This window comes from Anabas testudineus, chromosome 3, assembly GCF_900324465.2.
Source record: "Anabas testudineus chromosome 3, fAnaTes1.2, whole genome shotgun sequence".
Classification (NCBI taxonomy): Eukaryota; Metazoa; Chordata; class Actinopteri; order Anabantiformes; family Anabantidae; genus Anabas; species Anabas testudineus.
Window position 1 is genome coordinate 25827404 of NC_046612.1, and position 16114 is coordinate 25843517.

The window sequence follows — 16114 nt, forward strand, 5'->3', positions numbered from 1 at the left end:
TGTGTTTCATAGTTGAAATTTTAACCTTTCGAAATTAAAAACAACAACACGCACTTATCCTAATGTGAAGAGAAGGGTGTGTGTGTGTGTGTGTGGGTATGTGTGTGTGGTGTGTGTGTGTGTGTGTCTGTGTGTGCATGTACATGTGCTTCACAAATTGAGAGCGCTTGCCCTGCTTATTGCTAGGATGCTTTGTGGGCGGCGTGGAGGGGAACGTAATTAAAATAGTTTCTGAGAGAAACAGCACACCACATCTGAGGTTCCACCCTCTTCCAGCACTTAACCACATCAAGATCGTCTCACTTAGAAATGGCCACCAGAACAACCTCTGATACACACGGCCCCGGCTGAAGTTTTGTTGTGTTGTCTGACTTGTGTGGGGGTCTCCGAAGCATAATGTGCACACATTTGCAATTAAAAGAGCTGCCTTTTTCTGATCATCGAGGTAAATAAAGTGACAGAGGCAGCTAGCTGGGTGATGTATGGGAGGGGAAGACAAATTAACCATCGACTCTCTGGGGGATTCTCAGCAGAGGCCTTCATAGCAGCAGTGGAGCAGCGCCAAAGGGCAGAGAGATTTGTAGATGATGGTGCTAATTACCAGAATGCAAACCATAATGTGACCAAGATGGAAGCAATTTAGGCAGTAGTCATTTAGCCTGCTGCTCTTCCGCCCACCGGCTGCTGCCTAGCCAGAGCCGGGGCATCAGGATGGGAAAAGTCTGGGACAATCCATTGCTCAGGCGAAGGACAAAGAATAACGTACACGAGAGAGGTTCTGTGGTGTGAGGAGCACATAGAGCGAACCCCATGACAGAACATTCATTTGTCTTCAACAGAAACAACTCGTAGCATTTACTAGGCAATGCTTACAGGTCAGGAAGAGGAAGCAGAGCATAAACAGTTGAGAACAAAGCCTGTTGGGAACTTTTAACTGATGATATAAGAAAAGAAGAAGAAGAAGAAGAAGAAGAAGAAGAAGAAGAAGTTGGTGTTTGATTCCCATGTTAAGCTGCAGTGGCTGCCTGTCACCGCCTCTGGAAGAACTCTGTGGATCTCTGCTGCCAGCACAACCTGCGATTCAAGGCAAATTGCTAATTACACAAATGTAATATTGACCTCAACCTGTCCTGTAATGTCTTTACTGTGCACTCCTGACAAGCGCCTGTTAAATAGTGGCATGAATGTATTTATGCTTTAAGTGAACGTGGACCACACACAACATGTTCAGTTCCTTCTAAATGCTTCTACTAACAGAGATCTGGAAGATAAAGTTGTGTCCAAGTGGGCAAATGAAATCTGCACCGTGAGACTCCGCTTGTGTCAGAATTCAACAGTGACACGTATCAAGTTGACAAAGATGAAGGTTTCTCTTAAGTTGAGGGTAGATTCATTATTTGTCAGGACTCCCAGCGCCAGTCCTCACCTGTTGCTGTGCCTGATGCAGGCTCAGCCCTCCTGTATAATTTTGGATGTCTAATTGCTCTTTTAGGATATATCCAGAAGAGGAGTTCAGAGGAGAGAGCTGTACCGCACTCAGCCACTGTGTAATTTTATCCACGCCGCAGCCTCTCACTTCACACAGGGCTGATACCTTTTGCCTCCCCCTTTCCTTTGTATCAATTGGTCGGAGTTCAGCCTATTGTCGCCACAAGCTTCTTTTATATCTGCGCTCAGTCTAAGCTGAGACTCTCAGTCACATCCACAGGAGGGACTTCCAGTAGCAGCAGCCAAGGAGAGGAGCGGACCCCACCTCGCTGTGTTGTCAGCGGCGAATCTCGTGCTCGGATGTACACAGTGCAGGGGCTCTCCAGCGTTGGGGGCCCGACACTTTAATGGGACCCCGGCTGCAAGGGGCAGGAGTTCTTCGTTTTTTCGCCACAGTCGTCACTCCCCGGCCATGCCACAATGCTGATGCTACCTCTGCTGGTGTTGCTGAGCCAGTTGGATCTCGTTAGTTCCCGGGCCCGCTGCGCCCCTGGCCAGGCTTGCGACCCCCGGCAGCGGAGGGACGCCGGGGGCCGCGGAGGAGTGTACGAGCACCTCGGAGGAGCACCGAGGCGCAGGAAACTCTACTGCGCTACTAAATATCATTTACAAATCCATCCGAACGGCAAAATAGATGGATCACTGGAGGAAAACAACCCGTTGAGTGAGTAGCCTATTCACGCAGATTTACGCACGGGGGGGGGGGGGGCACCAACACCCAAAAACTGTCACAGACACGCAGCTGCGTTAACATGACATGATGATCGAAGTGGAAACCTTGATTAAACATGTGAGGGCAGGTTAAATGAAGGTTAAATTGATGGAGTGAAAGAAAACGACAGTAAGTTTCATGTGTTGGGTTGAAAACATGTTTAAAACACAGGAAAATGTGCAGTTTCTAGCTTCTTATTAAATTATGTTATGTATTAATGTGTGCTAATCAGCTCTGCAGGCTTCAGTGTTTTAACTGGTCCTCACAATGAGAAACAGTTATGTTACGGCTAAGGCTGGGTTTAAGAGTTAGGCTTGAAACTAGGTTTTGTTAGGGTAAAGTTTAGGGTTAGTACAGGTGATAAATGAAAAACTGATTATGTCTTATTGTGTCTTTGTAAAGCTGCCAACATGCAGGTTCATCTCCAGTAGAAGTATTAACATCCAGCCAGGACAAAGGTGTTGTCCTGTCGGGTGTATTTATCTAATCAGACACCATTAGAGGGTTTTTTGCAGCCGCTCAGTGGGACACTGACTAATCAAGCGCTGATTAAAAAAACATTAAGAAGACTGAATGAGGAGCTGAGAGGAGACAAATACAAGCGGAAATTAATTCATTCAGTTTGTTTATTTCACATTTGAATTTGCTTTAAGTTTTAAGATTAGATTTCCAGTGGAGTGATCAACGGGTCAAGGAAAGCGGGCGGCCTCATCTAACTGTTCCGTTTCGCTGTTGCAGGCATCATGGAAATCACCGCGGTGGATGTGGGAGTCGTGGCCATAAAAGGGCTTTTCTCTGGCAGATATCTGGCCATGAATGATAAAGGGCGGCTGTACGCCTCAGTGAGTACAGATTTCACCTCATCATCCTTTAACGTGACAGCTCGTGTTTGACACCCGGCACGAACATTACGTTTTGATGCTGCGGCGTTTACCTGCAGTGAATCTGTGTGTGTGTGTGTGTGTGTGTGTGTGTGTGTGTGTGTGTGTGTGTGTGTGTGTGTGTGTGTGTGTGTGACAAGTCCTCCTGTCAATCTGTGGAAAGCCTGCGTGACAAATGTGTCTCACTGTTTCCTCCCTTCTCATCTCCCCAGGAAGTTTTCAACAAAGAGTGTGAGTTTGTGGAGCGGATCCACGAGCTGGGCTACAACACTTACGCGTCGCGCCACCACTCCACCGAGCAGCCGCTGCCACCAGGGGGCGGCGGCAGCGGCAAGCGGCGCGCCAGCGCCAAGCGTCAGTGGTACGTTTCCATTAACGGCAAAGGGCGGCCGCGGCGAGGCTTCAAAACCCGGAGCACGGATAAGGCGTCCCTCTTCCTGCCTCGGGTGCTGGGAAACAAGGACCATGAGATGGTGAGGCGGCTGAGAGACAGTCAGGGCGCGCAGCACCTCGCGCATCAACACGGCGGCCGCGGGGAACGTCGGAGACGCCGGCACCGAACCCGCAAAGAACCGGTCAGGCACCCGGAGGACTGAGCAGACTTTTACTGAGGAGGGGGGGGGGCACCCGTGGTTCTATGACAAGAAGCCCCGGACCTTGGCACACAGTCTTCTGTAGCTTGGTCTCAGTGGAGGATGTGGAAAGACACTTTGGATGTTGCTTTCCGGATTTTTGTTTTGATGCACAGATATAAATAAATAAATATATATAGAAGAAGAAGAAGAAGAAGAAAAGAGTTTCACTAGTGCTGGGACACATGAAATCTGCCTCTTGCAGGAGACTTTGCCCCCCCACACACACACACACCCTCACACACACACACACTCACATACATATATATATATATATATATATAAAGTTTTATATATATATAAAACCCTTCATTTACTGATGTCAGACTTCTTCAAATGCTACTGTCCTGTAAACAAATCTATTAACATAGTTGAAGACTTCCTTCCATCCTATTTTGTAAAAACGTTTGTACAAGCCGTGATTTTCACGAGCGGCTTCACACGGGGCTCAAGCCTTTCAACAGTGGCTCTGCTGCTGTAAGTACAGTATACACCTGTAGCTTTTCATTGGTGGGAAGCTGAGATGGTACGATGGAGACATTTTTGAAGTGCTGAACAGAAACACTATGCTTTTTGAGAGGAGGACTTAACACAGCAAAGCACTTTTTGTCAGATTCATATAAAGAAGAAATCAGTATGAGACGGGATCTGCTGTCTTTTTGTGTGACCTTCTTACAATGTGATAGTCTACTGTCTGTAAACTGAAATAAGTACTTTGTATATTTTACTAATGATATGAATATTTATTTGGTGCCTGTGTTGTAAGTTATTGATTTCTGTATTTTACCATTGTTGCTGTTTGTTTCCTAGTTCTCACTCACCACTTGGTTCCATCATAAAACCTGATGACACACGGAAACAGCCTTTATGATTTGTTCCGTTTTCTTCTCTGCTTTTGCACACAAACTTAGTCTCTTCAATGACCTTCAGTCGTGTTTTCTCTTTTAACTTAGTGTCCTGTGGTTTGGTCAAGAGGTAAATGCAGCCGAACACAATTGGGAAGCTGAACCAGTGTGTGTACTGTATGTCGCTTTGTCTTTCTTTCAGGAGAACTCCCTAACATTTGAAAGTGGATGTATCCAAAAAGAATTTGGACATTACTTACACCAACTGAGGGACTCAAATTATGACAATGGCCCAAAACATAAATATTTAAATGCAAACAGCAGCTTTTATTCCTAAAAGTTATCCCAGAGATATGGTGATGTGTTCAAGGGTGGAAAGCATCTCTTCTTTCAGCTGCAGCTCTTTGAAGCAGCACCGCCTAAAACACACAATGGGACATTTTGTTTTGAAAATGTTCCTCTGTGTTTTCCTCACATACTGTTCAAACACAGCAATGACAAATGATGGGAGCAGATGTACATTCAGTTTTTACTGGGGTGATAGTATTGCTCAGTGGAAATGGACAAAGTATAGATTATTTAGCAGTTTCTTTGAAGCTCGTAGTGTGATAGTGATTTGTGGGAATGCCTACTCTCTACCCAGTGTCCATATTACCATTGAGGATTAAACAGAGAGCAGTCCGCTGTGCTGTATATCTCCTGTGTAGAACAGGAGTAGACAGGTGTGGGCTGTTACCCCTCTGAGGTAGCAGAGAGCTGCTGCAGCTCACTTGCTAAAGTCGAGCACAAACCACAAAGACGGCCGCCAATGCAAAATTCAGCATTCAGCATCATTCGGACACTTTTGGACTTTCAGGTTTTGGCTTGTCTCACTCCTGTCTATAGGTAGACACATATAAAGCCTTGTCATTCTATACCTGCGGGCTGGGGAGTCTTTCTGGCTTGGACAATAGCTCTTCCCAAGAGGGGCCTGGGAAGCGATGTCGCCTGAGACTTTTGTTTTTTTTTTTATTATTATTATTTTTGTTTGAAACGCCGAACCAAAAGCCACAAAGTGGATAAACAAGACAGGCCCTTCTAAAAGCAGAAACTGTGTCATACAAAGTGTAACACCTTGCTATGGCTTGCTATGAATGCCATACTCTAATATTACTCTACAGGAATGCAGGACTTTAGAGAGGTTAGGGCCTTTTGTAGCCCCGCTCTCGGCCTGTTGGTTTTATTTAGTGACATTTATCTTCCTACATGCCGTTTCTACCCATGACAACCCGCTGATGGATTTGTCTTTCTGACATTTATCAGCTGGTCAAAAAAAGATCATTCATCCACACTATGTGCTGAGCTGATGGCGAGCAGGGAGGGAGATTCCTCACAGAGCGTTTTGACATAAATTGTAAATGTTGTGGGTGTTTAAGGAGAAGACTAACACGAAACCTCTCTAATAAGGCGTAATTAATGTTATTGTAAATGATGAATTTACCAATGCTTTATGAATCACTAAGAACACACTTTGGGTAGCCAGGTTGTAACTATTCAGACTGTAATAGACCTGTAAAGCATTTGTAAATGAGATATAAACAATTAATAAAGTGGCTGTAACTTTTACAGGGTGAACTGTCAGTGGCAGTGATAAAAACTAATATTGCACTTATATCCGTGTTACTGGACTACTTAAAATCCTGCTACTTTATACATCTATTACATTTCAAAGGCAAATGTCAAACCTAACTTTAAAAAACATTTTCAGATTCAGTAATACATGTATTAAAATTATAACTATTAGATTCAAAACACATGATCATCAAAACACACTAGATAATATTTAAATAATTTCCATGTTTACTAGCAGAAACATAAACGTAATCAACACATTGATAAATCAGTAACTGTAATCCAGTAATATCATATACATTCTTCTGAAATACTTTTAGCAAGTATTTTTTGAGCTTGTACTTGTATTTTTACTAGAAGTAATATTTAATCATTTATCAGACACTTTTATCCAAAGCAACTTAAAAGTGAGATAAAAGGTACAAGGCGAGCAGGGCATGCGTAACATGGTCTTGTCTAAGGATGTTACTACTACACTACCCATTTTTACTTGTAACTTGTGAGTCTCCACTCTTTGCTATTTATAATTTGACCTGAAGAAAATGATTTTATTACTCTATAAATAACACTCTGCAAACAAGTAGTTTTTCTTTACAGCAAGTTCTCAAACTTTTCCAGTAGAAACTGCTGGAAATTGTTTAAAGCATGCAAATACTTAATATCATGTCTGCACTGCTGAACGCAGCAAAATTAGAAAGATGTTTTTTTTTTTTAATTTGTTTTGTTTTGTTTAGTTTTTTTTTTTTTTAATTTCAGACAGAAAACAATCTTGTAATGGTTATGATTTCCAGTTTTCAGGTTTAGGGATTATTTACCCATTGTCAGATTACATATTAATAAGTAACATCTGTACAAACACGTGACAACTACACAAAAAACTTTCAATTTCTAATAATTTGCACTGAAAAGGTTTTATTACAGTATTTCAGTGATCTGAGATGTGTCCAGAGGTAAAACTGTACTATTACAGTGTACAGTGAGTTGGATTGAGCAAGGGTGCCTGACTGCAATACAGGAGTGTTCACATGTAAACAGCGACCTCTAGAGGCTGAGTGTCACCTCCATTGGTGATTCTACATACCATGGGTGTCTGAGCATCTAATTTTACTAGTCTCCACTCCCAGCCAGTGAACACAGCTCACGACTAATCAGTTTTAAGCAGCAATACAAATGCTAAAAGACGTTAGTCTTCATGACCAAAGGGATGTTTCAACCCACAGCTTTGCACCAGCTGAGTGACCAGACTGGGCTCAAAAGCTCACATGCAGGACATCACTGCAAACCGGTTACAGCATCCAGATGTTTGGTGCCAACAATATCAGGGGACAGACCCCTTTACCTGTGTTTGCATATGCATAACATGTGGAATGAATCTGGGTGGATACAGTGTCGGATAGGAGGAGCAGTTCTATTTTTTTTCAAAAGGCAGCATGAAAATGTAAGGAATTTTAAAAAAGAAGTAAAGGAAAGAAACAAGGACTAAAAACTGTATTGGTGCTTAAGAAACACTGAAGTATGAAGACCTTTTAAGGCTGTTTTTTGGTTGTAGAAACTTAGTGACAAAGGGAGATGGAGCTGTTGGGTCAATACAAGCACACAGTTACAGTCAGTGATGGTGACTGCTGATTGACAAACACTGTTGTTCTCCTGTAGTAATGAATTATTAGAGGAGACGGTGCCTTGGCTTGGAAATAAATAAATGAGTGAGCCAACAAATGCTTGAGTTGAATGTTGAGACACTTTAAGCTCTGAATTGCAGCTGTCCCCCAGTGAAATGTAAAACCTCTTTCCCTCAGTGTAATTCACATGCAACCTAAAACCGCAAAGACTTCAGTAGAACATAAACAAAAAGTAAAGCTGTACATAACTTAGAAATGTCTGCATGACTGGAGAGAAACATCTCAACCTACTGTGATTTTAAAGTGATGACAGGACATTACAGAACCATGGACAGCGACAGCGCAGGACCTGCTGGTCTGCTCAGCTCAGAATCGCCTTCAGGTCTTGGCTTCCAGAAGCAACGAAGCAGCCAGTTCAGACTGTTTTGGAGGTCCAGCATTTCATCACTCATCCTAGAGTTCCTGTGGTCTGTCCATCCACCTGGTCCCTCTAAGTCCAGGGGTTCACCAGTTACTCAGAAAGTTCAGAGGTCCTGTGGTTCAGGGAATTTCAAGCAGTTGGGTAGAGGTGCCCTGGTATGTCAACTTCCCTGAGGTTTTAATGGTACCTCAGCTATCCTTTGGGTCTATGCATCCCGAAGGGCCTCAGGTCCAACATACTGGGTCCTTTTGAGTTTGCTGGTGCGTCAGCCGTTGTTGGGCTTGGTAGTTATCAACCAGTGGCCTCAACACTGTCTCCTAGGTCTGGACTGCATTCATGGAGCCATTTTGCAGCACACAAAGACACAATTTTGTATCGCATTGAGGATCAGCCGAATGTGAATGTGAGAAAACATTTCATGCATGGTCAATGAGGAGCAGGACAGAGCCACCTCGGAGATCAAAGAGACTTCTCTGCCTCTGGGCCAAGGAACAGGGAAGATCTTCAGTACTTGTGGAGAGAAACAATGCGACACTCTGCAGACAGGGTAAATGTTAGTGCTTAACACAGAACCAGCAGAGATAATAGCAGTGATGAAATGGTGAAATAAAAGGAGGGAGAACTATTTAGTTTGGTTAATTACAACAGACATCAAATGCAACACACCAGTGCATCCCAAAGACGGTCAAGGATGGCACATCAAAGCTGCGCTGCCATGACACCAGTGGGTTATCATAATTTAAACTACAACTGATCTTTCACTGCAGTTTTGTTGGAACACATTCATTACATCAGTTTGAAACACGTGCCTGTGATAAAAACCCAAAGGCAGGTACCATCAAAGAAGAAAGGTTTTCATTAGTCGCTAGTCCACAAGAAGTCAAACAGGAACACACACTGGAACAGACGTTAAGTGGAGCTTTCTAAGAAACAGGTGAGCTGTTCAGGATCTGTTTCCTGCACACTATACATACTGTATGACCACGTGTCATATAAGTGTATTTATTAGCACTAAACATGGATACTATGATGTCTGACATGGCTGGATAACACATGTTGTGAACGTCAGACTGTGTCAGGTCTGCAGCAGCAATGACAGCAAACTTATCACGCTGCAAACGCTCTATTTAGTTTTACCATTGTTTTCTATAAGGGCCCGGGACATGATTTCCCTCCTACCAGTCTTAAGTTAGTGCTTTTTTCATTGGGTTGAATTGGACCTGTGTTTTTTTCCTGTTATTGTTCATTTATAGAACTGTCTCCTGTCTCGACACCACGGTCTGTTAACTAGGCCGTTTCCTATTTTACATCCTCCCATACATAAATTATGATATTCTGCTGCTGATAATGAAACAGTCGCACAAAGAAGTTTTTTTTTTTCCTTTCTAACAACGCCTTTATTCATTTCTTTTCTACAAACCACTGCTCTGCTCTCAGATAAGACAGCTATTATTTGATTTCAATAAGCCCCACTCCCTCCAGCTCTGTTTGGCTGTTTGGCGGCTTGATGTGAAAACGCAGTTTGTAGGTTTCTTCTAAGTGTGGAGCAGTGATGTAATGTGTCTCCAGGTATAAATATAGAGGCATGGCTGCGCGGCGTCCGTGCAGATCAATGTCGCTCCGGCGCTGAAGCCAGTGCGCCTGTCGGTCTGGGAATGAGCGCAACTTCCACACGCTCCTCTGCGCCGCGCCGCTGCTTCTTCTTTTTATTCTCGCTTCACTGGAAAGGCAAACGCCGGGAGGCTGCTTTTAGAGGCAGACCCGGGATGGGCTCTCTGGCGGCCCTGCGGACGGTCTTAGTTCTGGGTCTGGTGACCGGACTGGTGGGATGCGCCCCAGGGTTGAACCGGACGGCGGACCGCTGGGAGGCCCTCTACTCCCGATCCCTGGCGCGGATCCCGGGGGAGAAGCGGGAGGAGACAAGCCGGGACAGCGACTACCTCCTGGGCATTAAAAGGCTGCGGCGCCTCTATTGCAACGTGGGGATCGGCTTTCATATTCAGGTGTTACCGGATGGTAGGATAACAGGAGTACACAACGAAAACCGCCACAGTAAGTCCGGAAAATTAGTCCTTAATTAAATCTCATCATTTTCAAGTCTATTGGCCGCTTTTATACAAAAACAGGCTTTAAATATACAAAGTGTATTATTAAAGTTACTGATCAAGCTGAGAAATATGAATTATTATTATTATTAGAAGTGATTGACTGAAACAATATTATTTTCAGACACAATTAGGATGCACCTGATCCAAATCTGATCTCACTGTTATCCACACCTGATGCTGAAGATATCAGTCAGTGTGAACACATCACACATCACACATCGTGTGTTAGTGCCAACATCTGGAGTCCTGCCGTAGTGCCGCTGAGCACGTACTGTATCTGTGCTGGTGCTTTCCGTCTTGTGTAACCAGAGCTCGGCGTGATCCAGGCCAGCGGCCAGGCCAGCACCTAAAGTTAGGACGGAGCGCGCTGTTAGGACAGAGCAGATTAACCGCGGAGGTCCGACCCAGACAAAGTCACACAGCGCCTCACATTTGCAGACAAGAAGAATAACAAAACATTTATTCATCCAACATGTCAAATCTAATCCCCAGCCATCCCTGCTTGTGAATTGTGGTTCTAGAAGATGAGCTGTGGAATTGACAGGCTGCCCTGAGGAACTTCAAGCTTGTTGTTTCTGTGTGTGTGTGTGTGTGTGTGTGTGTGTCTGTGTGTGTGTGTGTGTGTGTTGCCTCTATACTATTTTGAGACGAGGCATAAAAATTCAGAGAGATACATTACAGAAAATATCTGTAAGGAATTCCAGCCACTGTAAAGTGTTTTCAGATAAGAACAGGAACAAAGGACACACACACACACACACACACACACACACACACACACACACACACAGCAGCTTGTCACAGTTTGTCAAGGCCAAGCGAGGAACATCAGTGAGGTTCAGTAAACCTCCAGAAATCTCTGCGTTCACTCCACAGATTTCCAAAATAATGTTTATTATGACAGATTACTGACAAAATATTGCTGTTTGGTAAGCAGTTACCAAACCTCGGAGGAAACACAGGTCTTTCAAATACAGATGATTTTTGAACCACACACCAACACATAAAATACCTATTTTCACTCAAAATTTAATGAAACATTATTTTTTATTTATTTATTGTTACATGTATTTTGGAGATTTACTTTGCATAGCTTCGTTAACCACATTCCTGTCAGAATTAAATTTACTCTAATGTACATTTTCACAATAAGATATTGTGAAATATGCTTAAAACTATTCATACCTGTATGAAAAGACATAATTTATCTAAATTTATGATGAGATCAGGTTTGATTAGTACCACACTTTGCCAAATCCAACATCTAACTAGTCAACTAAAAGTGAAATCATGTGTGGCAGTGAGCATCAAATGTAGGTTAGCCAGATGTTTAAAGTTGTAAGTATTCCTTACAGCCAGATTCTCATGGAGAATATATAAGGGATCATCTTTTCGATGGGCTCCACACTGTCCAGCTTGATTTGTGGGATAGAGTAAATTCCATGTTTCTCTGCTTGAGAGGCAGGTGTGTGTCTCTCCATTACAGGAGCATGTTTTTTATGTGTGCTTTGTTTATCCCGAAGGTCTTCTGCAGATCTCTCCAGTGGAGAGAGGAGTGGTGACTCTGCTGGGTGTTCACAGTGGACTCTTTGTGGCCATGAACCGGCAAGGAAAGCTGTACGGCTCTGTGAGTGTATGAACACTGTCCATCACTGTCTCACGCACATCACACCCATCATACACAGGTTTGATAAGGACAGAGTTTCAGGTTTCTGATACTGAATTCTTAAGAGATTTATTTCCTTGGCGACAGATAAAGCTAATGTAAATATATTAAACTGGAGCTCAGTTGGTAGAACAGTCATCTATAAACCCCAGGGTCCCGGTTCCTCCTGGCTACATGTCGAGGTGTCCATAGCCAAGACACTGACACCCCACAGTAGTGCCGTCATCTACCGCAGTTTCCCCAAGTAGATCAATAAAGTAAGTCATTATCACTATTAAATAAAGAAATACCAGAAGCAACATATGATATGATTGTTAACAAGACTGACAAACGGACATGAAAACTCTTAGGAATTTAGTGTTAGGTGCTGGAGCAAAAGAACCATGTAACACTATACAAAACTTTAAATCTTTGAAATAAAAACTGTCTTCTGGGCAAATTCTTAAAGTCTGTGTGGCATTGGGGACCAGGATGAACAACTTTGTCTTAACTGTAACAGAAGTGTTTCCTAAATGGAGATTACACATCACTAAATGTATAGGTAATTACATTCATAATGCTTTTGTTAAACAGAAGTGCAACAAGCTCACAAATTTAATGCTCAAGTAAAAGTGCAGGCATTTGCCTAAAAAATGCAAATACTCCAACTTCAAGCTATTTAAACATGCATGTACACAAGTACATGATCTCAAATGTAACACTCTACAAAGAAAACAAGTATTTGGAGTGTTGAATTTGATGTTTGTGAGTGAATGTTCAAGTCTGTTCTAGAGTTTTTCTAGAACTTTCAACAGTGAAAAATATGACAAGAATTTATAGTAATGATCCAAAATAAAGACAAAGATCTGTGTTATAATAGAGACTCAGTGTTGAACAGCAGCTGGTTAAATATTCAATACACTCATTATTTTTGTTGTTTTTTTCTTTGGTGTCTGTTAGTTGTTTGTTTTAGTTACTTTTTTTTTTTGCTTAATCTGCAAGTAACTAGATAAATGTAGTATCAGATAAATGTAAACTGTATAAATGATAATATTTCCCTCTGAACTGTAGTGGAATTTAAACTAAAAATGTATCTGATATTTATACTTTATTTATTATCTACAGTACTTAAATAAAGGCACTTAGCATTACTTACCCCTGTTACTAAATATTTAGTGTCAGTGACTGACAGAGGAAGCTGTTATGTAGCTAACACATCTAAGTTTTGTTAGTTTGCTAAAGACTGAGGACTAAAATTAAGTAACATGGAATATGTCTGACTGTGAAAACATTTGAAATGACAATAATTCTCAAATAACATAAAGTATCTTAAGTAACTGAACATTATGCTAGTAACATAAGACTTAGCAAAGATTAGCTTAGCATAATCAGCCATTCTTACACTGTCTCAGGGTAAACAGCACAATCAGAGAGCATGGTGTCCTGAGTCCTGCCTCACTCACATCATTCATTATTTCACAATCACATTTTTGTACAAATCTCTGACAAAAACAGCTCCTGTACAATAGCCCTGGATTCAGAAATAAAGCAATTGTTTGATAGTAATCACAACGAACAATACGGACTCGAAATTCCCCCCAAAAATGTCCCGCCATCTTTGTTTTGTCTCTGCCTTTCAAACAATCAGCATTTTCAAATACCATCTGCTTCGTCTCTCTTCCAGTTACACTACAACAATGAGTGTAAGTTCAGGGAGAAGCTACTCGCCAACAACTACAACGCCTACGAGTCGATGGCCTACCCGAGGATGTACATAGGCCTGAGTAAGAATGGCAAAACAAAAAGAGGAAACCGAGTGTCACCCGCCATGACGGTGACACATTTCTTGCCAAGAATCTAGTGGCTTCATAAATAGACTTCACCTCAGTATGGAGACGGAGGGAGGGGGAAACTCCCAACCATGATGCACTTTCACTCCAAGATTTATGCAAGTGTATCATATTGGATCTTTTGCTATGTGTATATATATATATATATATATATATATATATATATATATATATATACACGTGTGTGTGTGTGTGTATGTTTTCATGTATTTATGTTTAACAACTGTTTTGTATTTTTGTAGGAGGGGTTGTCTTTTCACTGTGGGTGGGGGAGAAGGGGATCAGAGACACTAAACACAATTATTTATGTTTTAATTTTCTAATTTATCTGATTTTTGCTGCTACTGGATGAAATTCTGCCTTCAGATGACGTTTTTCTTTGCGCTGGTGGGATAATACACAACACTGCGCAGGAGACGTTCCTGACTTTACTAAGTTCTATATTATTTTCGACAAATAGGACCTTTTTGAGGCTTTTTGAGAAGAAATGAGGTGCGGGTGTCTTTGGTGTCAGAAGTGGTAGTGATTGCCCAACACGTCGGCTCTTTTGTGTACCACTGGAGCCTAATTGAAACAGTATCATCTTACTGCTAGAGAGGGAGAGAGAGTGGCGGGGAGGAAGCCGGGGGGAGGGGGGAGTTGAAGAACCCCCACAACCTCCCGTGGTCTTTTTATAGCTCTGCCATGGGGGTGAACTCTGAACTTTTCTGCCGTCAATCTCAGTCAGATCTATAAGACTGCCGATAGAGAGGCATCCTCTTTGACATTATGTAAGTGGTGAATCTCAGTGTTTAAAGGCAAGGTCAAAGTGCTGAAAAGAATCTGTAGCCTTGACAGTGGGATATGACTGTTCTTTATGTCAGGATATTTCTGAAAGTCCGGTTTCTGTTGGAATGGGAAAATTTAGGCTACCTGCTGCATCTGCAGCATAGAAGAGGTATGGACAGATGTGTGCTATGTTGCCAGTGTTGTGCCAAAATTTATCTCCCCAAGCAAATAATGTATCTAATCATCTGTGTTTCACATTAGAGCTAACACAGTCTGAATCTCCATTTAGTTTTCAGTGTCATGTCTCAATTGGGAAGTATAGGCAGGCTGTAAGATTATTTTATTTTAATCCCATTAATGTGCAAAAAGTCGTCACCGGACAAGAAAGCTCTTATGTATGGCCTGAGCTCAAAAACACAGAAAGGTGTGAAATTTGTATAGCTGTGTGCATCAGTAACCAATTTTCATGAATTGTACTTTGTTTTCATGTACTTGAATGATTTTGGATCTAGAAAACAATTCACTAGTGTAAGATGATGAGCTATCTGTATAGTACACATACAGCTACTGCTAGATGGTTAGCCCATGTTCAATGTCATGACTGAGCATAACGTTTGTGAAAATACTTTTCAAACTGTGGATAGTGCCAGACTAGTTAATTCCCCATTTCTGGTCTATATCCTAACATAAGCCAACTGGCATCTGGTGGTAGCTTCACACCGTACAGACATGACATGATACATGACTGATATTAGTATGTTGAAGCACAGTGCTCCTTCATTCTTTACAGGAATTTCTAAAGCCATACATCAGTGTCATTAGCTAAGTGCATTTTCCCTCCACGCATTTCCTTGTGCATAGATAAACAACAACACACTTAGGATAAAATAAGCTCACAGATACTTTTTGTTGAGGATGCAAACTTTGGCACAGTTCCGGTACGACCAATTTTCAATTCCTTTCTTTTACTAAACCAGCACCACTTTCCAAGCTTTATTCCAACTTCCTACAGCATTAGCTGCCGCATAACCAGTCTCAGTTTACTCTCCATACTTCCCAAACTCCTTCCTACTTGTATTTGTCTCCTTTCTGTCTCTCTGGGAGTTCCTGCAGTTGACTGCAGCCTAGCTCTGGTGGCCATGTTGTCCTAGTTACGCCTTGTCACGTTCCAGCTATCTTTACCCTGTGATTTACTTTTAGAAAGGATAATCATGGGAGAAATATTTAAAGACAGCTGTTGGACTGTACTATATGCTAGGGCTCGTAACCCTATATTTTTCTTTATATATTTTGTAAATATAACCTCCAAGTAACTGAAGGTGGTGGTATTCCTTTCGGGGGGAGGACAGTTTTAAGCCAACAGGGCAAGAGGTGCATTTGATTGGCTCCCTTTGAAGCAATTGATGAATAAATTCAACCATGAACAACCAGGTAAAAAGGACTTGTGCGAGATGGGTGACGATTTGACATGCTTTCTTTTTGTTCTTATGCCGTCCTCATTTCTTATTCAGTTTTTTGGTATCTTGGAGGTTTG

The 16114-nt window shown here is 42.2% G+C and overlaps 2 protein-coding genes across 2 annotated transcripts; both read left to right on the forward strand.

Annotated features, from left to right (window-relative positions):
* The first annotated feature begins 1908 nt into the window (after positions 1–1908).
* Positions 1909–3677, forward strand: fgf3 (fibroblast growth factor 3). The gene is made up of 3 exons (XM_026378891.1): positions 1909–2152; positions 2939–3042; positions 3294–3677. Exons 1-3 carry the CDS (start codon positions 1909–1911, stop codon positions 3675–3677), a joined length of 732 nt encoding a protein of 243 aa, XP_026234676.1.
* A 6298-nt stretch (positions 3678–9975) lies between these two features.
* fgf4 (fibroblast growth factor 4) lies at positions 9976–13837 on the forward strand. The gene is made up of 3 exons (XM_026378779.1): positions 9976–10261; positions 11841–11944; positions 13647–13837. Exons 1-3 carry the CDS (start codon positions 9976–9978, stop codon positions 13821–13823), a joined length of 567 nt encoding a protein of 188 aa, XP_026234564.1. The 3' UTR covers positions 13824–13837.
* Positions 13838–16114: the final 2277 nt, after the last annotated feature.

Excerpts from the sequence above, each read along its gene's own strand:
- fgf4 (XM_026378779.1), top strand. The coding sequence starts at position 9,976 with ATGGGCTCTCTGGCGGCCCTGCGGACGGTCTTAGTTCTGGGTCTGGTG. Across the intron at positions 10,262-11,840 it reads ACACAACGAAAACCGCCACA|GTCTTCTGCAGATCTCTCCA; the intron begins GTAAGTCCGGAA and ends TTTATCCCGAAG. Across the intron at positions 11,945-13,646 it reads AAGGAAAGCTGTACGGCTCT|TTACACTACAACAATGAGTG; the intron begins GTGAGTGTATGA and ends TCTCTCTTCCAG.
- fgf3 (XM_026378891.1), top strand. The coding sequence starts at position 1,909 with ATGCTGATGCTACCTCTGCTGGTGTTGCTGAGCCAGTTGGATCTCGTT. Across the intron at positions 2,153-2,938 it reads GGAGGAAAACAACCCGTTGA|GCATCATGGAAATCACCGCG; the intron begins GTGAGTAGCCTA and ends TCGCTGTTGCAG. Across the intron at positions 3,043-3,293 it reads AAGGGCGGCTGTACGCCTCA|GAAGTTTTCAACAAAGAGTG; the intron begins GTGAGTACAGAT and ends TCATCTCCCCAG.